Below are 23,990 nucleotides of genomic sequence, written 5' to 3'. Positions count from 1 at the left end.
AGGAGCAGGAATGAAAAACACATCAACCAGAATACAGTAACACAGATTAATTTATTTCTCTCCAGAATAAATCCTGCATCAATAGTTTAAGACCAAAAAAAAAAAGAAAAGAAAAAACTAGAAAAAAATACTAGAATTTCATTTATATTTTAAAATTGTTTTTGTTCTGTTTAAAACCATCAGACAAAAAACATACAAATACAATTTCTGCAATTTTTAAAAAATGTAACTGTACACAGCAGAATACACCGTTTATTGCAAACTGAAAACACCTGACGCCGCAGAAACAACAGTATTGCAATTCACCTAAAAGATATGAAGAGACAAAATAAAGAAACTACTGATACAGCTCTCTCTTCCTTTAACTCTATGAAACTAACAGCTGTGTAAAGTTTGGTCCACCCCACCCAGTGAGTCTCCACATGCAGCACAGTGTCTCAGACGAGGCGCGGGACCCTGCAGGTCCACTGGAACAGGGCCGTCCCGGTTACTTCCTGCTTCAGATAAATAAGACGAGCGACAGCGGTTTGAACACGCCGCCATATTGCAACACTGAGCCAGAATTATTGCAAGCAAACACATAAGTGAGACCCTCTGAGTAGAGAAGGACCTGTGCCACAGAGCAGTTTGTCTCTAAAATCAAATCACATAAAAGAAGAAAAAAAAAAAAAAGAAAAAAACAACCATACTGTTGTTTTAACAGGAAGTTACAGAGCAGCTCGTTTCATTCAGCAGCCTCGCGCTGGTCCGACGTTCAAGTTCTACTCAAACATCCCTGATCAGGATCAAGTTTCCACACACCACATAAATTACTTGTACAATTTTGAAGCGTTGCTACCAGCAACTGTTCTGTAGTGAAGCTCCTATGAGCTAAATGTTGCTAACTAGTTTGAGTCCATGAGGCGAAGCATTGTGGCAGAGGAGCAGAAGGTACCGTGTTGGCCGGGAGGCCAGCTGTGGTCACAGACCAGATCATCCACAGGACACGAACACACACACACACACACACACACACAGGCAGCATGTTTCTCTCTAGTTACAAAAACATTTTCCTGAAGCCTGATTTTTTATTTTATTTATCTAGTTTAGTCTTTTTTTTTCTTTTTTCCTAGATTCATTTATTTGTGTATTGAATGTCTTTTGATGTGCTGTTTGCTTTGTACATTCTTGTTCAATAAAGATTAAAAAATAATGAGGAGAAAGAGGCTCTGGCCCAATCAGGAGGAAGCATGCAGAGTTGGGGGACCCAGCCCCATCAGAACATGGAGGATCAAACGCTGGCTGTTCGTTCAACTTGACACAAGGAGACATGTTACCATCAGAAAGCGGTGACCTCTGGAACATGGGGCTGATGGGAGTCATTTCTGATCAGCTGTGAAGCTCAGAATGACAGGAACTGTGGCAGGAAGAAAAACGATTTGGGGCAAGAGAATTGAGGCAACACCAGGACATGTCGCTTCCTTCACAGGCCTACAGACTCCTGAGCTTCCAGCACAGGTCAAAGGTCAGGGCTGAGAGCTCAGTGAAAAAACCAGGACCACCACTGCAGCAGGCTGTAGTTTACTGTGTGATCCAGCAGATGGCGCACACTGACCTGCTGCTGCCTGGCAGATCGACTGAAGCAGAACTGACTTCTTCATCATCAGCAGCAGCATCATCATCATGGATCATGGTGCAGATCAAACCCCAAGGCACCGAGCTGTAGTCAGCAGTTAGAGAGGTGTGAGCTGAGCCAGCAGGAAGAGGAGCAGTGAGGTGACGGCAGAACAGCTACTGACTGAACCTGAACGCACCCTGATGATGACGCAGACAGTACGCTGCTGGCTGCCTCCGCCAACGACAGGCTGAAGCAGGGAACAACTATGGCTTATGTTTGGTTCTGGAATCAGCAGACAGAAATATTAGCCGAAGATTCAATTTTCTTAACTATTAAGGTTTCCAATCCAAAACAGAAACAATTGCAGAAATCTCATCAGCTGCTCTGATTTAGTACAACGTTCTGAGCCCTGGTGAACCATCAGGGTCAACAGAGCGGCCCGAGCAGCCTGAGAAGACCAAAATGTTGCCTGGATACCGAGGAAAGACCGTGTCATTACTCATGGAGGTTCCAAACTTTCACCCTAAGTTTAGGAAACACCAAGGAGCCGCCTGAGTTCAGAGTGAAAACCTGACTGTGAACCTGTTGGAGAGCTTGGCTGCGTCTGTCTGAAGGTGCAGGAAGCTCACACAACCCAAACAAACAAGCACAACAACCGTCTCTTCACCCCTCCAGCTACCAGAGAGAAGTCAGGTATGAGCAGACCTCCTGTGCCTCAGCAGGCAGCGGTCACAACCTTCCCTGGTCTGACCACGGCTCCACTCCCAGCCAGAACCCTGACCACGCATTTCAAGCTCATGGGGCCTGCTATTTAAAACCTGATCTGGTGTGGTTCAGGACTACCAGTTTGTCCTTCACCAGTAGGGTGGGAGGAGGCTGCTGGGGCCCATTTGGCTGAGCCCTGGTCAGTGAGCTGCTGAGCTCTGCAGGACACTGTCCTACAAACCTGGAGGTCAGCTCCAGGTCACCTGAACCTCCTCAGTGCTTCCTCCCCTGCCCTGAGACTGGCTGGTTTGGTGATTGTGTTCAAATATTGATCAAAATAGTACATACAGAAGGTTCCTATTGAGACTACATTTATCATCCTCTAAGAAAAGAGTTCCTGCTTTCACCCTTCAGACCTCCACCCCCCACTGAGCTGGGTGGTTGGTCATAAAGTGAGGAAGTGTCAGAACATCAGCAGCTCTGGGTTGTTAACCTGACTTCTAGCTTCCTCTGGTCTGACTAAGGGAAATGAGGAGCAGCATCCCTGCATCAGAAGCCCCTCCCTCTGAGTCGCAGGCAGAGAGTCTCTGGGTTATCCTATTGTTCAGCATCAGGCCTCTGTCTGGTATGGTAAGGTTCGCCATCACACTAAGCAGTGTTGCGGTTGCTTGTAGAGTTTGGTACTGAGCGGTGCGGCTCCTGAGCTGTGGGGTGCCGGGTGGGGGTGGGGTGGGTGTGTTCTGTCTTCAGAGCCAGCTGTGTCCTCTCAGGCACAGGAACGCTGCTGCGTTTCAGCTGAGGCCAGAGGAGGCCTAGAGGGGCATCAGCCTGGTGGTGTGGAACAGGAGCGGGTTCAGGTCCTCGGCCTGGACGGCCCGGTGAAGCGATGGCTCCGAGCGACTTCGCTCAATTTTTGGCATCAGTTCCTGCACTTGCTCAATGGCTACCAAGATCTGGAGGGACACAACCACATGTAGAGAAACGGTTCAATGATGCTAAGGAAGCAGGTTTCTACAGAAGTCGTGAGTTCTGAAGGACTCTGGTCCTCAGTAGAACCGGAGTCACCCTGGACCTGGACTGTTGATGTGTTGAAATGAGCCAGAGCATCTGCAGGTTTCACCAACTCAAATCTAAAACTTTCTAAAACCTTTTCTCAACTTTCTCAGATGTATTTCCATCCACAGTAACATCCTTGTTTAAATAAACATTTTCCCCAGGCCAGCAGCTTTGTGTTTCTCATACCAAATATGGCAGCAGCCTCAAATCCGAAGTGCTAAGTTTTTTATACACAGAATGCATGTAGCATCATATGAGCTAGTGGTGAAAACTAACGTTGTCCAGTCAACTGCAGATAGATGCAAAAAGCTAGCTAGCAAGTCTACACTAGCAGCTAGCTAGCAGTGCAACAAAGATGTCTGCACGGGACTCAAACTGTTGCCCGATGGAACATCAAGCCAGAACAAAAAGAAGGAAAATACACTAACTAGAATACATGAGGTTAAATAGTACTATCACAACAAAATTACTGCCCTGTCATTAACATATCAAAGGCCAACCTACATTTAAAAAAATAATAATTTTAAGACTTTTTAAGGACTTAATTTTAAATACAGGCATTTAGGACTTTTTAAGGATGCACAGACAGCTGGTGTAGCTCTGGCTGAAGGTTTAGAGTTGACCTGCTGGAAGGTCAATCTGAACTCGTTCCAACTGAAGGCCTCACAAAATCAGTCCCCAGGCCACAAATGGTTCCCAGGCCATAGTTTGGACACCCTTGCTTCATACCCTCTGTTAGGGTTGGGCAAAAGTGAGAAGAAAATGTAATTAAAAAAGAGCTCTAACATATTGGTTTTCACATAAAGACATGCAGATGAAGGTGCAGGCTTTATATTCACGCTGCATCCATCTCCAGATGCTGCAACATTTGCATTATAATTTACTGATAAATGAATCTCTAATTATTCATGAATCATGACTAATTTTCTAAAAGAGAAAAAGATTCAGTCAAAACGCTTCAAGTACTGTAAGTTTGAAGGGAGTCTATGAGGTCTATCCCTTATGTCCTTTCACTAATAATCACACTGTAATATTTTCATTAGATACACTGAAATGATCAAAGTGAAGAATTTGCAGGATGATATGCTGGTACTCATTTCAGCAGCAAGCATCCATCCCTCTGACCCACCTGTGGAAAAAGGGGCCTCTCCTCCCGTTTGAACTTCAGGCAGTCGATGATGAGCCTCTTCATGGACTTGGGTGAGGTGCTGCACAGTTTACCGAGGTCTGGAGACAAGTAACCACGCCCCACCATGAACAGTATCTGAAGCACAAGGAAAAGAAAAAAAACAACATACATCAGCCTGTGCCACATGAGCTGAAAGACTGACCAAGAGGCTGCAGAGTTTGAGGTTCACTGTGTCATACTGAAGAGCAGCAGAGGACTGACCTGAACTGGTATGACTGAGAAGATAATGAAATGCTGTATAAGCAACAATTAGACTCTTAGAATAGAGAATATAACTAAACACATCATGTAGGAACTCAGACCATGTACTTTTCAGTGATGATCTAATTATATATGCGTACTTTGCCACTATGGTTTCTCAGTTCTGTTTTCTTTTTCTCTGTTTCTGTAGAAGCAGAGTTTGAGCATGTAATCCTGTATTCTCTGTCCTTCTTGTACCATACTCTATTACATTTTAGTAAAACCCACAGCAGTTTCTAAAAAAGTTTATAAGTATCAAGTAGAGCAACATAGCGAAAGTTGTAATGCTCCTCTTGTAAAAGGAAATGTCTTTCACAAGAGACTGACAGACAATAAATCTGAGCACCACTTTGCTTTAAAATAATAAAGCAAATTTGTTACTTTAAGATTATATTCCTCACTCCTCCAATATATTCCAAATATTAGAATTAAGCTTTAAAAGTGTTTTTTTAGCAGATGACTACTCTGATGTGGCATTGTACAGTGAGGGGCAAAAAGCACCTGCCTCTGACCTCTGCTGTGATGTTTAGCATTGCTCTCATCAAGCAAAGGAGCAGTCAACCACTGATGGACACAACAGATCAGAACATCAGGCCGACCTGATCTGTGAGGTGTTGAGGTAGGCACACTGCCCAGAATCCTCCTTGTTTTAGATACTTCCTGGTTCAGAACAACCGAGTCAAATCACGACTCGTGAACAGAACTCTGCAGAACCAGGGACAGCTAGAACATAAAGGACACCGGCAGCTGGACAGATCTGGGTTAGTGGAGTGTCGGCACCAAACCTGGTCTCTGTTGTTGATATTGGAGTAAGGAAGCGTTCCTGACATCAGCTCAAACAGCACCACTCCATAACCATACACGTCAGACTGGAAGGTGTACGGGTTGCTGTCCTGCATCCGGATCACCTCGGGAGCCTGGAGAGCAGCGGGAGAAAACGCAGCAGCAGCACGTCAGCATCAGACTTAGTAGCTGCGACCTAAAGAGAGCAGAATCCCTTTGTTTGTAATGCTGCGGCCATCTTGAGGATCCAGCAGAGGATCAGCGTAAATGTGGACGTAAATCTGCAGCGCCATTTAAGCTGCATTATATTCTGTTAATAACTGGTTGTCATGGTGAAGCACCAGTACTTTGAAGTGAAACAGATGTTTTTCTAATCAGTGATGTTTAGATAGTGGTGATAATTGATGCTATCCATAGTTAACAGTTTAAAATGTCAATTATGTTTCCTTTTGTATTAAAACTGAAATCCTGGTTAAGACACTCATCACCTCCACACACAGTGTGACATCACCTCTGGTCCAAACAGTAATAATGAATGAATCACAGAAAGGCGTCTTTAGGCTCCTGGGTAGTTACCAGATGAAGTCACAGTTTAACACTTCTGGAAGTTGAATATTAAATATTGAGATAGAAACAACAGATATTTAAAGCACTGACTCTTCTGACCTTTGAACTCTACTAAAGGAAGTGTGATGCAACTCCCACAGGTCGCAGTTTGTTACCATTGCGTCTGATAACAACCAGGAAGATTTTACTGCTTTAGGAGATTTTCTCTGATGAACAAAGAGACAGTGCTGAAAATTGCTTCATTTTAAAAAAATAAAAACTTTCAATTTATCCAGAAAACTGGCTGAAAAGGAGCCAGTGTGATTCTCCTTTAAATATGAAGCAGATGCGTTAGTTATGGAACATGCTTATGAAGAGCTTACCATCCAGAGGATGGAGCCGCTGGGCTGCTCTACTTGCTGGGAGCCGCTCCATCGATACTTCACCGTGGCCAAGCCAAAGTCACCGATCTTTACGGTCCAGCCCTCGTGGAGGAAAATATCTGGCAGCAGAGCTGAGAAACGGTCCAGTTTGTGGTGCAGAGGCTTTTTGTATCACATACCACAAAAACCAGGCAGATATTTAAAGCAGTAAAAGGCAGTGGGGGCGGGGGGAGGGTCGCAGGGGAAACTAACCACCAAGGGAAAATTTGTTGAAGCTCAAAACTTCAAATGTCAAATTAGTCAGCACCTAACAAGAATGAAGAAAATTTCACCTTCAATTCCATACATTAGTTTAATGTCAAATGAAATATGTGGAGGTCAAATAAACAAAGTATGGTTGAACAATGACTATTCTTTTTTTGTATCACTTACAAACAAATTACTTTTAGAAGTTGCTGAACTCTGAGCTAAACTGAGAAACATAAACATGCATTTATTAAAGGGTAACACTGACAAAGCAAGGATACTGTTTGACTTCAGGTCTCGATGAATGATGTTCTTTGCATGAAGGTAACTATGGAAGAGACGAAGAGCAGAATGAAATAAAATCCACAAATCTTCACAAGGATCCACTCCACTGACCGGAGTCAAACATCCTTCAAGGAAATTCAACTTTCTGTTTCCTAGTTCAAAAAAACTGTATAATAAGTTCAATTATTTTATTAAACTCAACAATTTGATGTAAAAATAAAGCTGATCATCTGTTGAGGAAGACACACTGGATGCCTCTCATAGTCAGACTTCCCCCCATTAAAACGTCTTGGTGGAAAGTCATCTGAACGTCTTACTCCATGCCCTGCGCCGTCTGTCTGGCCACATCAATGCGACGCATCGTGTCAAACTTGGTTTCTGTGACGTGCAGATGGCGGTAAAGACTGCTGCCCTCACACCACTGGGTGATGATGGCAAAGTTGGGCTTAGTCATGAAGCCCATGAAGAGCAGGATATTGACATGGCGGGTTTTCCTGCAGAGCACAAATAGTAAGCATGTTAGAAACTCCATCTCATCCGCTGGATGTCAGTGGATCCCTAAGAGTCAGTTCATAATGAGGACATCAGAGTCAGATTTACCGCTTCACCATCTCTGATCAACCAAAGACCATTCTAATAGTAGCAGTACTAGGCCATACGGCTTAAATTTTTCTCGTTCCTGATCCTATTTTAATACTTTTTTTCTCACTTTCTTTGCATAAAATGTTCTTACAAATGACAAAAATATTTCCAAAAAGGACTTCTATTTCAAATGTCCTGTGAGTTGGAATATTAGGGCCATATGAGAACATTTGTTCCATATTATGATAAAACGCCATTATTTACCGAATAACTTTGCATTATTTGTTAAATAATGACACTTTTAATGCAAAATTCCATTAAAACTTGCATTTAAAGTCCATTAAAAGTGTCAACTTTGCATTAAGGCTGTCATTATTTACCAAATGACACTTTATGACAACAGTAGTAAACATTCATGAAGCGTCCTTCATGTTCATGACAGGTGTTCTGTCATATTTATGATAGTGTGTCTGTTTTATGCACATCCCCTCAAATAAATATATAAAAAAATCCAGATTTTCAAAAATGAAATCTTCAAAAACATGATTAATCAATAAAATGAATTTATCACCTACCCCCAAAGAGCATAAATCAACAGGATGCATTAGTAGTACTGAATGTTGAGTATGAACCACATGGCTGCTCACCGTAAGACCTGCATTTCATTCTTGAAGGCCTGCAGCTGCTCAGGCGTTGGCTCTTTAACCTTGAGGATCTTGATGGCCACGTCTCCGTGCCACTTGCCCTTGAAGACTGTCCCGAAGGAACCCGTGCCTATTCTCTTCTGCAGAGTGACTTCTCGATAGGGGACCTCCCAGTAGTAACTAGAGTCTCTGTAGCCTCCGCGATGCTGAAGCAACACAAAGCAGCCCTTTACTCTACTTCACCCCCCCTTCAGAGGACAACCATGGACCAGGCTGGAGACAACATACCACTTTCTTCTTGTCGTCGGAGGAGGAGGATTTGCGTTCCTTGTGCTCCAAGGGGGACTTCTGCAGCCTCCTTCCGGGGGAACCCAAAGAGGAGGGTGGGCTGGTGGGGGGTTTGGGCGAGGGCTCTGGGCCTGTGGGGACACATAACACCAGTAAGGATGAGACGAACCTGGATTGGAAATGAAACCAGAGCAGCTGTTGGGAGGAGGCTTACCTATCGTGTTGTATTTCAGTGTTTCCTAAAAACATTGGATAAAGAAACATTAGATGTTGGTCAGTTCAGGACACACATTGTTTTAATGTACAGCAGGACTGTCCAAACAAAGCTGACCTCTAAGACGATGACGGTAGTAATGTCCACTGTGCTGACCATGTGGACGTTGGGGGTGGAGGTGGAGCGATGTCTCTGTAGAGACTGGCCGTCTCCACCTGTTGTTGGAAAGTTAAAGGTCGGGGACAGGAGGCCTGATCTGGAACCATTCCGGAAAACACAAACACAAACTGTGTTAGTCAGTTTCACACATCAGAAGCTTTTGATTTCAATCCATCTGGTTTGGTTCAGAGCTTACCCAGCAGGCTCTGGGGTTAAGGCGAGGTTGCTCTGCGATGGAGAATTCTCAGGCAACAATATCTGAGGATAATCTGTGCAGGAATTGCTGTCACACCTGCACAAAACAATCAGAGAACAAAAACACAATTTGCAACAAGTTTGTGCCCATAGATGGGTCAACAGCAACAGATTAGTAGTAATTGTACATGGGGAGTCAGACAGCTGAGCCTGACACTTGGGATTTGTTCAAGTGTCAGACTCTTTCATAGAATAAAACTAACTTCCATTTAAGATTACTATAAAAACTATATGCATACAAACATCTGGAGAGTGACCTCATGAAAAGAAAGAGAAGTGCAGTCAAAAGTCTCAATAAAACCCTCAAAATCCAGCAGGAAAAAAGATAAATATCTGGTAAATTTTAACTTTAGGCAAGTTTGAAGACTTGATGATGACTTGCCAGTAAGTAAAACTCACCGTTTGCTCACTGTATCCATGTCGACGCACACAGTGGGGACTTTGCTGCTGCAGTGTTGGTGAAACTTGTAGCCACATGTCTGACATCTGAAGCCATTAAAAAGAAACTTGTGGCAAAAATCACAGTAAGCCAGTTTGAAAAAGGTTTTCCGTACCTATGAAAACAAACACATCCAAGATATTAGCTTCTGAAAGAACAGCAGAAAGAGGAAATGTTGCGATTCTGACCAGGTACGTACAAAGTTATGCATGGTAAGAGGAATGTCATCCAGGACTTCAACTAGCAGCTCCTCTCCGACCAGAGGGGTGATGTCTGTGTCCCAGTCCGTCAGTCTCTTACGACTATGAACAGGAACAAAAACATGTTGAACAGCAGACAGCTTTGAGAAAAAGAACTATAAATATAGGGTACAGATGGGGCATCCTGCTGTATTGTAATCAAGCATAACTGTGAAATTTCTGCTGTCTGTTTGTGGTCCTTGGCAGCATCTTTGTGTTTATCACACTGCATATGGATCTCTACAGCCTTAATCCAAACTTCAGTTTTTTTGTACAGAATGCATATAGCCTTTGGCAACATAACTGAGGCAGTGGCAAAAACGAACATCGTACAGCAATGAAGAAGTTTGCACATGATTCAAACCTTTGCCTGACAGAAATGGCGAGAGAAAAGAAAAAAAGACTACATTCAAGAATATATGAGATTAAATAACTCTGTCACGACAAAATGTAAGACCTGTGATTATCGTATTTAAGGCCAACTTACATTTACAAATTTAAGTCATTTTAAGGATGCGGTGGCAGCCTAATAAATGGGTACATAACAGAACTATGCAGCACCTGTTGACATTCAGCCACAGCTATCATTTGAATCACATGTGCTGAAGCAGAGGCGGATCTAAAAGATGTAGGACAGTGGGTCCTGAGGGCCAGGATGGAGGAACACCGTTTTAGTCCAATCTGGACAAGACTGCAGTGTGAACTGTGGATATGTGTTGCCAAGAGCCAAACATAGGAGAGGGACGCATCTGCCAGCTGATCATCGTTCAACTTGGTGGCTTGCCAACATCAACCAGGCACTGACTAGTTTCTCTGTTTACTCTTCAAACACTTGTCCTTGAATCAGTTGCGGTGCAAGGTTGAATCGTTCAGCTGTTCGTTTGATGAATCAGTTCATGATCTCATCAGGTGAACTTAGTGTTTGAGTCGACAGAGAAAGATGTGGATCCTCCGTGTCTTTCACTGGAAAGACTGAAGCTGAGTAGCGTCCGCTGCCTTAGTCTGAAGCTGCAGCAACAGTCTTTAGTTAATGTAAAGATCGTAACGTGTAACATGTTCTCCACAAGTTCAGAATATAACTTTAAAGCTAATGCAAAGATTACTTTAGGCTGGTGTTAGTTTACTAATCTGTCAGTTACTGCCGTGTTTTAAAGACTTGTGCAACCGTTCAACTTCTCATTGATCTGCTGCGGTGCGTGGTAAGCTAAGGGCAAATGGACTTTAGCCTGTTAGCTGAATGACTGAAAACTATTTAAACAAACCTTTTTGTTGAAAACAGCGGATTTGTTAAATTTGTCACCATCTCGTGACAGTATAAGATAAGACTGATAATCTGTGAAACAAACTAAGCTCCTGTGTCTCCTCCCTGTGGTCCTACTGCCAATTGCTGAACTACAGAAACAAACAATCAGAGCAGGGGGAGGGGGTCTTAGCGCTGTCAATCAACCTCATGGACTAGCTGTTAAGTGTGCTAATGGTAGAGAAACAACTTATTGTTACATGAAAACTGTTTAGCCGCCATCATTGAGGACTATGGTAACTTTTAGCATTCATGGCAAACTCCAGTGCGGGCAACTAGCTGTAGCACAGCAAAGAGCAAGGGGGAGTGTGTGTGTGTGTAGCGCGTACATGAGAATGATTGACAGTGCTAAGGTCTGCTTCCTGGCTCTGATTGGTTGGTGTGTTTCTGCAAGTGGCTGTAGGTCCATTGGGAGAAGGCAGAGAAGCTTGATTTTTTTGCAGATTATCTTTCTCATGTTATACTGTCAGTACATTCTGACAGTTTTAAAAATATGTATATAAAAAAAACAACATATTGTTTATTAAAGTTACATACTGCAGCTTTAACAAGAAAAAAGCTTGTTATTTTAAATATTTTCCCTCCATGCAAATAAGGATTTAGGGTGATAATGTGTGTCTGAGTGGATGTAGCTGGGACAAGATTAGCTGTGGTTTTCTGTGGAGACAGTGAGGAATGCAGTGTAATGTTTGTCACTGATGTAGGAGGAACATCTTACCCTTCAAGCAGGCGAAACACAGCACAGCAGTCTTGGCTCAGGCCTCTCACTTTGAGCGCTTTATTAAGACTCTCGTACACGGTTTGTCCTTGCCGGACGTTCACCTGCCAACAGAAATCCTCAGGTCAACAGCAGAAGCTTAAATTGACATTCAGTCGGCTGACAACATGACTCAAACTGGAAAGCAGCACTATGATCACTGAGTTAGCGTTAGCTCCTGCTGTTGTTGAGAGTGAAGCTCCAAGCTGGAGCTTCAGTGTGCAGATTCTTTTTAAAGCCAAAACAATGCTACATTCCTGCTCTGACCACAACAAAGCTCTTATAGATGACAGCGTGGGATGTCAGACAGCCACAAGCTCCACTTCCATGGCAACATTACCACACAAGATGTTTCCCAACTATGTGTGCATTTCTAAATGATGCACCAGGGAGTTTGTGCATGGATGTTTATTTTGTACAGACAGCAAAGGTGGGAAAAATAAAACTGAACCAACATCTAATCACAAGGAGGATTAGACTTTCATACTTGGACTGTGACTGAGATATCTAAAAATAGCCATGCAGACTTTACAAGTAAACTTGTGATCAACTTTTTATTTTAAGTTGATCTCAGTTTTAGGATTGAGCTTATCCACCCGTTTTATAATATGACCAGATATATTTGATGAGGTTTGATCCTGAGAACTTTCCTGGCAACATGTCCAGATAGGGGTTTGCATTTATTTTATCATTTGTCATGCTAAATTTCTTATAATATTTTTGATTTATTGTTTTCTCAATATATTCCAGTTAATGATGTTTAAATCTCTGAAAACTGTTCATATACTCAGGACTAATTTTACTATTTTCCCCCACTGTTTGTTCAATAAAAGTGTATCAATAAATATCAATAAATTTAAAAATATGATTAAATGCAGTAACTGTGTGACGTTTAGTCAAATGTTTTTATGTGACTGATTTCCTAAAGGACAGTATTAAAATAGAAACGGCTTTCAAGAGCAGTATTTGTGATTGCGGGGCTATGATTGACGCATCATACAGCCACAGCCATACAGTTACCTAAAAAAGTAATTAATAGTTTTTCTCATCACTTATATTGTTATGATAATAGTACCACAAAATATTGTAATAAAATTTTAAAGTCTGTCCTTAGTCCAGTCTCTCTCCTAGAGGGAAGCAACCTGCAGACGGATGCCATTTTGTTGGTACAACACAGGACTCATGGGGGGGATCACCTTTTCTTCTTAAGACAAGTGAAAAAAAATCATCCCATGCGTCCAAAAGAACCAGGAAGAAGATTTATTTGATAAAATAATCTTAGAGCGGTCTCCTCCTGCCTGTTCATGCATGATTTGAAAATTTTTAGTCTTTCCTTGATGATTGTTTTAAACAGAAGGAGTTTCTTTGCTGTGATCCTGGCCTTACACCTAACGTATGCTTACTGCTGCACAAACTCTTCACTCAATGCAACACAGTTTGCTGAAAATAGAGTTTTAGTATAAACTTAAAGCTAATAAAGTTCTCTACACAATAAGCTAAAAATAATCACTGTCCTCTCAAACAACCGTACATCACTCGTAAAGCCTTTGGCCGTGTCACGGCCGAGGTGGTGGGCTTGAGGTCAGTGTCTTGTTGAATGACAGAGATCCAGAAAATAAACACCAGTCCCGGGGCGTACCGTGAACCCATTAGCTCTATTCTGAAGCCCACATGAGAAGCTAATAACTCGTTTCTACTTTCCACGTAATGTTATCACTGACAACAATCCAGAAAATCAGGAAGAACAGGAATAAAACATTCAGAGTCATCTCTGTCCAACTGCTTCCAGAAACCAAGATGACTTCCATCCGCAGCTCAAAAACAACAACATGGCCTGTGTTTGTAGGAAGATTTGTGTTTCAGTCTGGACTCAGAGATTAAAACACATCAGGTAACAGAGAGGTTAAAGTAGGAATTGGTAATATGAAATTCTAATTTTATTCCCAATCATTAGTGGTAATCAATGTGAAAACAGTAAAAGTGGTATTAGAAGATATTCTTGGCCACCAACATGTTCGTTACTGTGAGCTTTGGTGCCTGGTGCTCTAACAGAACTGTCATTATTTTTCATTTGAATTTTAAAGAATCTCGTCGTAATCAGGGGAAATTAAGTTCACTCTTCTTGTCACAGAAGTTCCTGTTCCTTAGGAAAGTTTCTTTATTTAAAGGCTGCGTAGATCTTAGATTTTGTAAAGAATCCAGACTGTTTCTAAAGCTTTAGCAGAAGGACCCAGTATTCATGCAGTCAACTGGGTCTGGCACCGATTAACTGGTGCCATTTCAGCACCAACCAGGAGCTGGGACAGATGAAAGCACCACTGTCATCAGGAGCAGAAGAGCAGCTCCTGGAGACCAGGAAACAATGAAAATAAGAGCACCCTGTTCAACACACCAGTCTATTTTCATATTGATCTGACAGATATAAGACCAAAAAACCTCATTCAAAATCACTGAACATCAATATTAACAGCAAGTTGGATTTGAAATGGAATAGCATGAGTTCACTGTTCTCTTCTCTTCTGAGCTGTCAGAATGTCACCTCAATGAGCTGCATAGAGTGGTGTTTAAAAATCCATATGTTCTGCCGAATCCAGTTAATAGACAGTAATGGTCCTTTAATATCATGTCATACTGGGTTTCCTTCAGTGTGTTATAAGCCTGGCGGGCCACCAGGCTTTGGTTACACCCCCAATAGGCTCAACATCATTTGTTCATTTATTATACACCAGTAACTGTGACAGCAAATACACGTTAAAGAGTCTCTTTGGAGAGACACACAATGACAACATAGTATGGTCAGAATGAGGTCGGGTATCTTTATTCATCAGAACTCCTTTATCCACTGCCTGTCTTTACCAGTCTACCCACTAATAACTTCAGCAAACAAAGTGACAAGTCAAAAAAATCATATTTATTTTAATTGCATTTCTGTTATGTTTGACTTTTCCAAAACTTTACAGTTGGTGTTTAGGTTAATACAGATTTTGAAGAATACATAAGCAGCAAGCCGTATTTAAAAATTTCCTGTCAACTTCAAACATTTTTAACCCAAACACGGTGGGCCGCTGGATAACTGCCCTATTCCCCCTCACACTGGGCTTAGCAAGTTTTCTGGGGGAAAGAAGCCCTGCCATGTTAGTAAATCCTCCTCCAACACCCGCAGTAAAACTGATGGCGTTGTGAAGCTTTCCCAAAAACCACTTGTATAAAAACAGTTTGAACACATTCAGCTTGTAAAGGGGCAAAGACAACAGTATGATTTCAATCCAAAAGAAAAAGAAAGAGAGAGAAACAGAAAGAGAGACTAAAAAATAAGGAGAGCAAGAAAGAGAAACAGAGAAAGCCCCCTTCTGCCATTTGATAATATGCAACTATATGAAGGCTTTAAATTATGATTAGTGTGTGCAAATGCACTAGAGTTGTGAGTTTAAGCTCATAGCATAGATATTATTAGTCGGGTAAAAAAACCAGCCTCTTGTCCTACTATACTGCTATTACTACTATTCATCCTGACAGTCTGGGCTCTCGCTAAACGATTGCTTCCTGGAGGCATGGACTCTGTTGAAGTTTTAAATTTGACCCAATCACTAATATTTGCCCATGACATGTATAAGTGGCATCTCTGAACCAACACACAGCATGCTGTCTGCCAGGGAGAAATGACTGCAGCCAGCATTCTAAAGGAAACTTGTCAGCAATCAGGACCATGCAAGCAGTTTTAATGAGCTTTATGACATTTGAAGTTCAGAGCGCTTTATACCTGGATAAAGCTTTACTGTGTAGGCTTACTTTATTGGCATAATAAATGGAGCCCTGGACCATCGTTTTATTACTCTGGCTGGTCTATAGAGAGTAATCAGAGCTGGTAGCTCCATAGTTTCACTCTGCATGTAGTAAAGACAAAACACCTTCAGAAAACCTTCCTGGTGAAGCTGTCGAGTCCAAACTCCAGTCACATTTAACACTTGGTGGACTCCGATAGTTCACATGTCTCTGCTGTGATGTCAGACTGTGATCACCATCTCTGAATATTTAAAGAGATCAATCACTGTAGTTTAAGAATAGTTTAATACTCCACTAACTCTAGTGCTACGCTAGTAGTACTCATTAAATCATTACTGTAGTAATGCTTAAAACTAGGGATGTGCCGATCAGGTTTTTTCCTCCCGATACCGATACCGATCACCCATGAGGGCCGATACACCGATACCGATCACCGATACCGATCACATAATTATTATTATCATAAACACTACTGGTTACATTATGTGGAAAAAGGAACCATGAATTCACCTTAATTTAGACAAAAACTTGTTTTTAATAACTTTTTCCAAGAAGAAAACAAAACAAAACAGGCATTGTGCAAATTGTACTGCTATTGATAATACTATCTTTAACAGACTGATAACATATGAAGGCTCTGAAGAGGCTAAATAATACAAAGAGCCAAAATAAAACCTCTCAACATTGCCAAGAAGTTCAAGTATAAAACTTAACATTCAAAGGCAAAAACAGGTTCCATTACAATAAACAATCCAGAGTTACTGAATGAAAACTTCCTGATAGCATGGTGGCTAGCTGATTACTGCTAGCTCTGATTGGCTGTTTCTGACTGAGCGGAGTAATTATGCAGAACAGGGAGGAGATCGATTATTTTTTCAGAGATTATCTGTCTCATGTTAGGACAGCGAAAGTTTTAATACATATGTAAAATTTATTTTTTAAGTTAGATGCTGCAGCTTTAAGCAGGTTCGGTGTGAGAGTCACTACCAGGTGGAGCAGAAGCGGCGCTCCGTCTGTCAAATATTACTACCTGTAGCAGTATGTTCGAACAGCATTCAACAGCGAGAGCAGAACCAGCGTCTTACATCGCAGCTCGAAGACTTAAATAATTTCGCGGGTTATTTGTTTAGCTTTCTGACCGTCATGCTAATCCGGGTGATTGTTTGTAGCTGTGCGCTGCTTTACCTGCTATCTGATCGCTCCGTATGTCTTTTTTACTGCAGTGAGCCTCGATGTAGCCAATCTCCGTCAAGTATGGCTTTGTTTTTATTCCATACTAGATTCGTCGTGTTGATGCATTTTGACCTGCTTCAATTTTCCGCTGCAACACGCAAACTTCCCCATTCATTCAGTGCGTTATAGTTCCACATCGCTTAGGATTTGTTGCTGCGCGTTTGCGCAGAGTGAAGGAAAGAGGAGACCAGCTGCACAGGCAGGTTGGAAATGAGAAGCAGGTGATCGGTATCGGTAAAAGAAACAATGATCGCCGATCACCGATCATGCACTTTTTCACGAAAATCGGCCCGATTGTGATCGGTGACCGATCGATCGGCACACCTCTACTTAAAACCAGTAACAACTTCATCCCAACTACAGGAGTTTGGGATTTTATGTTGCAGTAAACTCATGTTTGTATAAGGCTGTGTTCACAATGCAGGCCTTCATGCTCAATTCCAACTTTTTGTGAAATTTGACTTTTTTTGTGTCATCATTCACGTTTCCAAATATGTGCGATTTGAATGTGATGTCCTGAATGAACCTTAAACATTTCAGACAGCAGAGGATGCAGTAACATCACAGTGATCATATTCATTGTTTGCGGAAGTAACCATGGATGGTGATGCTGGAGCGTATCTTGTGATTTTAAAGCTGTCGAGTATCAATGACGTACAGGTCGGAAAGCTGGAACCTGGCCGTACAGACAGAGATCAGATACCAGGGTTTCCCCCAGGGTGTTATAAGCCTGGCGGGCTGCCAGGCTTTATTGATTCCTGCCAGACTAAGTGTACAGTGAATGATGTATTATTATGAACAAAAATAATGTGTGCATGAAAATTAAATTTAACACATTGTCATTCTCAATAAATAAATGTTAAAATTCTAGATTTATGATCTGTGTTAAAATGTTAGCATTTATAGGGCCCCTGACGGCCCGTAAGCAGCTGCTTGGTTCACTTATGCTTTGGGTCGTCTCTAAATGAGACCAACATTACATGGTGTTTGCTGATCCACTGACTGATTACTTAATAACACAGCGGCCCCCTGGTGGTCAGCTTTGGAGCTCCTACCGCCTGGCTTAGAACGTTTTCTGGGAGAAACCCTGAGATGTGTAACTGATTTAGGACCACATATCCAAGTGACCAAGTGTAAAAATCTGATCTGTGTTGTTTGGACTGTCGTGAAAAGTTCAAATAGAGGTTGTATAAGGGAAAAAAAAATCTGATTTGGCTCACTTCAGGCTTGGAATATTTTCTAGCAGAGCAGAAGATATTCTGAAGATATTATGAAGTCCAGCATAGAGCTGGACTTCATAGACGATCTCACAATTTCTCTGCTTTAGAAAATTGTCAGTATTTTCTAATCCCTCACATGGTCATTTTAAGCTGATATTTTGAATGTTTGCAGGGATACTGAGGAAAAGATGTGATGTGTGAAGTCAAACTGTCTGGACTGCAAGTCCTTCACAGAAACTCAGAATAAAAAAATGGAGATTCACACTGGTGCTAAGAGGTAAAGAGTGAAATTCACTCTCTGGTAAAGAAACTAGGCATTTATGAGCAACTGAACCACAATGATGAACAAACCTAGAGACAACACTAGCTACTGCTATAAAAACAGCTAATGCAACATAAAAATGTAATGAAAAGTTTCTGTTTGAACATTCCCTGATGACATGTAGATAAAGTTTCACACCATAGTTGTAAACCTTTGAGCTATGAAGTTTAGGGGTGCACCGACTGCAGTTTTCTGGCCGATCGCTGAAGCCTGATCTGCTCAATCAAATTTGGCCAATACTGATTTTTTTGTATGAAATATTGCTAAATATAACAAGAAAGTTGCTGAGTTGGCAAGAGTGGGGTGATTATTGTTAACTGTGAACATGCAGACATGTTCACAGTCCGTCCTGATGGGCTGGTCTGTCAGTCAAATCTCTCTCACAGCAGAGCAGAAGGGGACAGTGGCTGATGTTTAGATCTTTGCTGAGATAGATCTGATCAGTGGAAAAGATCAGCTTCACATGCAAGCATCGGCTAATCACTGATCTCCCAAAATTAAGGAAATCGGGGCCGATTTATTGGTGCACCCCTAGTTGTGATCCCACCTCTGGAGGCTAAATTACAAAACAACATGTTGAGGCTGTGAGGCACTGCCTGGCTAACCTAAAGACGGATGGAGAAAACAAGAACAAAGGGTACTAATGAGACACTGCAGCTAAAGGATGAAAAGAATAAATTGCTATCTGAATGTAAGAGAAATGGAGGACAGCTCCAGGCACCATCTGTGACATCTGACACCAGCTGCCCACTAGCTTACTCACTGTAATGTTGTGAAAGATGTCAACTTCTGTGTGACTAATCACACTTTCAACAAACACATCACTTGTTCCACAGAAATGTGACTGGCAGCAGCCACCCCAACACCATTCAGCATATTTTCACTCCTCATTTACTAAATAAAGCTAGCATAAAAAAACCTTGAATAATGCACTGATTTGAATAAAGTAGATTAAAGTCAGAGCAGAACTCACCACCGTCCGCTGCTTGTTGGGGAGGTAGACTCGGATGGTGCCGCCACCACGGGGTACATCCTCCGGGCTGGTCTCCCCCGACGACGAGTACGAGGAGGTGGAGGACATGGTGAGAAGCAGGAGGACCGGGGGCAGGGTGGGGGGCACACAACTGAGGATGCTGCAACCTTAAGAGAGCTGCATGCACAGGGGGCTGTGGGCAAGGCTGTTACTTTGGACCTGCAACATGCACACACACACACTTCAGTTTAGATGCAACTACTGAAAACATTAGTTTTATATTTTAGCTTCACAAAAATGTAAAACCCAAAGTTTAGCATAATGTAGCTGCTTTAAATTCAATGCTGCTGCTGAAACATACCCAACAGGTTTTTACAAGCAGAATGTTTATTTTGATATTTAATCTTAAACCCTAATTATCAGGAATATTCTGGAATATTCAGGAGATCTGAACTGGTTAAAAGGCCGCAGTGAGCTGCTGGACAGAACCAGGGTTTCTGCATGATTCTCTCCGTTAAACTGAAGACATTTTAACACTGTTAGGAAGTCAACTAATTTATTTAATTAATTCTATTGTTCTCCAAGTTGACATGTTAATCCTGTGTTACTTCAAATGTATCTTAATTAGCAAAGGCTGTCCATTCGCAGAAATACATCACCACCATATATTGTCCACATTAACGTTTTTACAAACATTAAAAAGGTTTTTAAAAATGTTCAATTCATCACAGATTAACTATGGATAATTTAAATATTTTAATTGATTGACCACCCTATCTCAGATAAACCTACAATGCACTGATTTCTGTTAGATTGTTTACCAAGAAAAAGAAATTAATCAAATACATTTTTAAAAAGTTATTGAATTGTACTGGCAAAAACAATGGATGTAAAAAGTTAGACAATAACCAAATATTTAAGAACATCTGATGCAAAATTACAAGCGATTTTACAGCATTGAGATAAAATGCAAAAGCTCTGTTTAAAACAGGAGTGTAGTTTCCTTTCAGCCAGCTGACCAGTAGTAAACAGCAACAGGTGGGGGATGGATAGGGCTGCTTTAAACTCTTCTATATAGTTCTCATTAAACTGTGTAAAAAGAGGGTGTTTTCAAACAGAAACTTGGTGGTGATAACCAGCTAAGTTCAGCAAAGGTGATAAAATAGAACTGGGGAAAAAAAACGCACATCCAAACTTTATGTAACAATTACAAAAATAAACATGTATATGCCTGTGTGTCAGGAAATGTGTACCATTTAGTTCAGTGAATGTTCAATACGTGGCCAGCAGCTGTCAGAGATACGCCAGCACAAGTCTTGTTTTGGTAACACAGCGGTGGACGGAGATTATTTCAGTAAACAATATTTCCAGTTGTTCCATCTGAGTTCTTTTTTTTTCATCATGAAGGCATGATTAAAAGAGAAATGGACAAAAATGTCTCGACTTTCTATTTTACCACTGAGCATTTCCAAGGTTCAAAATATCAGAAGATTGAGTAGCTACAACTTCTACTTGATACAGTTCTTAGTAGTTTTCAGTGAAGAGTCATAACCAACACATTCGATGTTTTATAACTAAATATAAGCAGCCTTAAGCTATTCTGAAGCCTGATGAATTTTCAATGAAGGATTAAGATCCACAAATGTGGTTTAAAAAAATCACTTTCCCATCATGTAGTTCTCAATCTTTATGAAAATAAATTAAGGTTTTTTTTTTCACACCTGATCATAATCATCAATATGTGAATGAGCCCTCTGTGATTTTAGCTAGACATATAAAGGCATTATAAACCAAATTGATTATTATTATTATTATCATTATTATTACTACTACTATTATTAGTATTATTAAGAAATCTGCTGCCAACCAGAATTGGATAATTTTATACTTGACCAAGGCAGGAGAGGAGCTAAAACTGTATATAAGAGCCAGCAGGTCACCCTGGAAGCAATACTGTCTGTTGATGAAGTTATGGTGGGAAGACATGTTGAGCATCGCTGAGGTGTTTAAAAAGGCAGTGAGGAAGTACAACCAATGGAAGAAGCTCTGTTCTCCATGAAATCCTGACAGCTGGTCATCGGAGTGGACGTTTACTAACTCTGCTGGTCACAGTGTGATGGATTTGCCTCTCACACATCGTGTGACATCGCTTTTTAGGGTTAAACAATCCTGAATATATTGTCATAACAACATCAGTGCACAAATAATATCTCAAAGGACTGATTGCAATGCAATATTATAGGACGATACAAAGGTGTCATATTAAGCCTATTGGATGGAGTAAATGTCCACAATTGACATAGATGCTGAGGATCTAGAAGAGAGCTGGAAGACCAGATAAGGCAAACTGTGGATTCATAATTACTGATATCGTTAACAATTAGAAATAATGTAATAATTATGAGATTTTCTTAAATTGTACAGTTCTGCACTTTCTCATCTGCACAATATATTGAATGGTCATTGCAATCATGCAATATCTCAATAGAAAAATTAAATGCAATAAATAAAGGCATTTACTATTTCATGTTTGAGGAATTCAGACCCTGTGCAACATCATATTTACCAATCTGGGTGGCTCTTTAAAGCCCACCCTGGATGAAATGTTAACACTGACAACCTGCTAGAAACTGTAATTGTGAAAAATATTGAAAAAAATGTAGATATTTCCAATAGACAAGCCTCACAATTATCAGTAAGAGTCCTGAAAACACATATTCTATTCTAAAGTAACCATTCAGAACTGAACAGTAAATCTGATAAGTTTTCTGTCATAGTTTAAGTTGGCCACAGTGCACATAAATTCTAAAGTGCTGTTGTGGAAAAAAAATTGTATTGTTGAATTTGTTTTTTCCAGGTGTGCAAAATTTCTTTTTAAGAAACAAACATTTATGAGCTCCATCTGGTAAAGGAGACTTCCTGGATTATTTTTATAGTTTCATTTTATCTGAATAAATTAATCTGTCTTTTAACCTGTAGGACTTTTCTAGATTTGTTTAGAAATAATTTCCTTAAAGCAAAAATACTTGTTGGCACTAAAAAGAAAACTGTATCGACATTTTATAGCATAAATCTATGATTACATCACAACAATAAACACTGTACTCTTCCTATCATGTATTGCTTTATATTTGATGTCTTCTTTAGTACATTTTGACTTTTACTTTTTAACTTTTAATAGTTTTTTTATGTCTTATATGAAACCTTACATATCAACATCAGAAAATGCGCTGTTCACATATTTTGCATTTTGTTTATTATTCTTAGAACATTTCCGTGAATATTATATTTTTGAACTGCGTGTGCTGCATCTACTTAAAACAGCACGATTAACCCCCCGATGGGTTATTACTGATTATTATTATTCTACAGCATCTCCACCTACATCTCCCCAACAGTAACTAACTAATAGCAGTTTACTATCAGCAATAAAAACATTGTGAGCTAAACAAAACTGGCCAAACGGAGCATTTGCATAACGATGACAATTTGTCTCCCGAGAGCTCATGTTCAACAGAAGCTTTAACATTTTGACTCATTTTCATAAAAGCCATAACATGTTAGTGTAGTCTATGCATCACGCCGGTTCTTAGATAGCAACTTGTGAGAGCCGTAGTCAGTCTCGGCTTTTAGGATAAATTTGTTTTCAGACTTTGAAGTGTGACTAAGTGAAAAACACCGGTGTCAACGACAGCTTAGATTTGTGTGACAAGAGAACATGAGTACAGCTGAGAGTTGGACTAACTCCCAGAAGCTCACCTAAGCACGGGAGGAAATCCTCCAGAATGAGCCTTAAAATCACTGTTTAAAAGCAACTCTAGTTGTGAAAAGATGCTAATGCTAGCTGACGTTAGCATGGAATCCTCCTGCTATGCAGCTCTGACATTTCCAGTTTAGGGACTAGGGAGGCCATGTTTCTCTCGGGGGCGTCAGTCAGCCTAGTTTAGCTAACCATCCAATAACTTTTAAAGTGGTTTTACAATAAAGAGGAAAAACGTTAATTTCGGCACCACTAGGTTTGCGAAACAAAGTTATAGGACTGGCCGACTCCTCTAAATTCGAGCAACAAACTAACAAGCTAAGTGCTGTGCTGAGTGAGATTATCCTCTCCCTCAGTGACTAGCTCACTTTGATGCTAGTTCTAGTCAGCTAATGTTAGCCAACCTGTGGGGGGTTTACCACGGCGTCAGTCTGCTACTCACTTCTGCTCTGCTCTCCTCCTAACTAACAATTTTCTAACAGACGACCTTAAACACCACAGAACAGCTGCCGGGAGATAATCCCGACTGTAACACCGAGACCACTTCACTCCGCGGTGTTCCCAAACAATTAGCGTAGAAAAGTTCAACTCTTACCTGTAGCAGCCATCTTGAATGCTCTCAATCTGAAGTCGAATCTGTCAAGAAGTTCGGGGAAAGCGGAAAAACCACCATAATGCTCCGTCCCCATTGGCTGGTTCATTTGGTCGCGTTTTTTTCATTGGACAATCGCAGGCTTGGCATGTGGTAGGTGGGTGCTGTCAGTGGATTACTGACACTACTCATTTTAGAGC

The 23,990-nt window shown here is 41.0% G+C and overlaps 1 protein-coding gene across 1 annotated transcript; it reads right to left on the bottom strand.

Moving 5' to 3' along the window:
- Positions 1-32: 32 nt before the first annotated feature.
- Positions 33-23,886, bottom strand: araf (A-Raf proto-oncogene, serine/threonine kinase). The gene is made up of 16 exons (XM_015008116.2): positions 23,794-23,886; positions 19,439-19,657; positions 11,869-11,972; positions 9,811-9,913; positions 9,572-9,726; positions 9,114-9,209; positions 8,876-9,014; positions 8,759-8,783; positions 8,545-8,675; positions 8,260-8,462; positions 7,348-7,524; positions 7,027-7,073; positions 6,500-6,618; positions 5,573-5,704; positions 4,488-4,622; positions 33-3,255 (listed from the first exon to the last, which is right to left on the bottom strand). The coding sequence occupies exons 2-16, from the start codon at positions 19,544-19,546 to the stop codon at positions 3,115-3,117; spliced, it is 1,815 nt and encodes a 604-aa protein (XP_014863602.1). The 5' UTR covers positions 19,547-19,657; positions 23,794-23,886; the 3' UTR covers positions 33-3,114.
- Between the last annotated feature and the right edge of the window lie 104 nt (positions 23,887-23,990).

This window comes from Poecilia mexicana, unplaced genomic scaffold (assembly GCF_051168715.1).
Source record: "Poecilia mexicana isolate PSO_F unplaced genomic scaffold, ASM5116871v1 scaffold_9, whole genome shotgun sequence".
In the NCBI taxonomy this organism is placed as follows: Eukaryota; Metazoa; Chordata; class Actinopteri; order Cyprinodontiformes; family Poeciliidae; genus Poecilia; species Poecilia mexicana.
The sequence above is the reverse complement of the archived record's forward strand: the minus strand, read 5'-3'. Positions and strand labels throughout refer to the sequence as shown.

Coding starts and splice junctions, on each gene's coding strand:
- araf (XM_015008116.2), bottom strand. CDS start 19,546: ATGTCCTCCACCTCCTCGTACTCGTCGTCGGGGGAGACCAGCCCGGAG. Junction 11,973..19,438: donor CCAACAAGCAGCGGACGGTG/GTGAGTTCTGCT, acceptor TTCTGTTGGCAG/GTGAACGTCCGGCAAGGACA. Junction 7,525..8,259: donor AATGAAATGCAGGTCTTACG/GTGAGCAGCCAT, acceptor TGTGCTCTGCAG/GAAAACCCGCCATGTCAATA.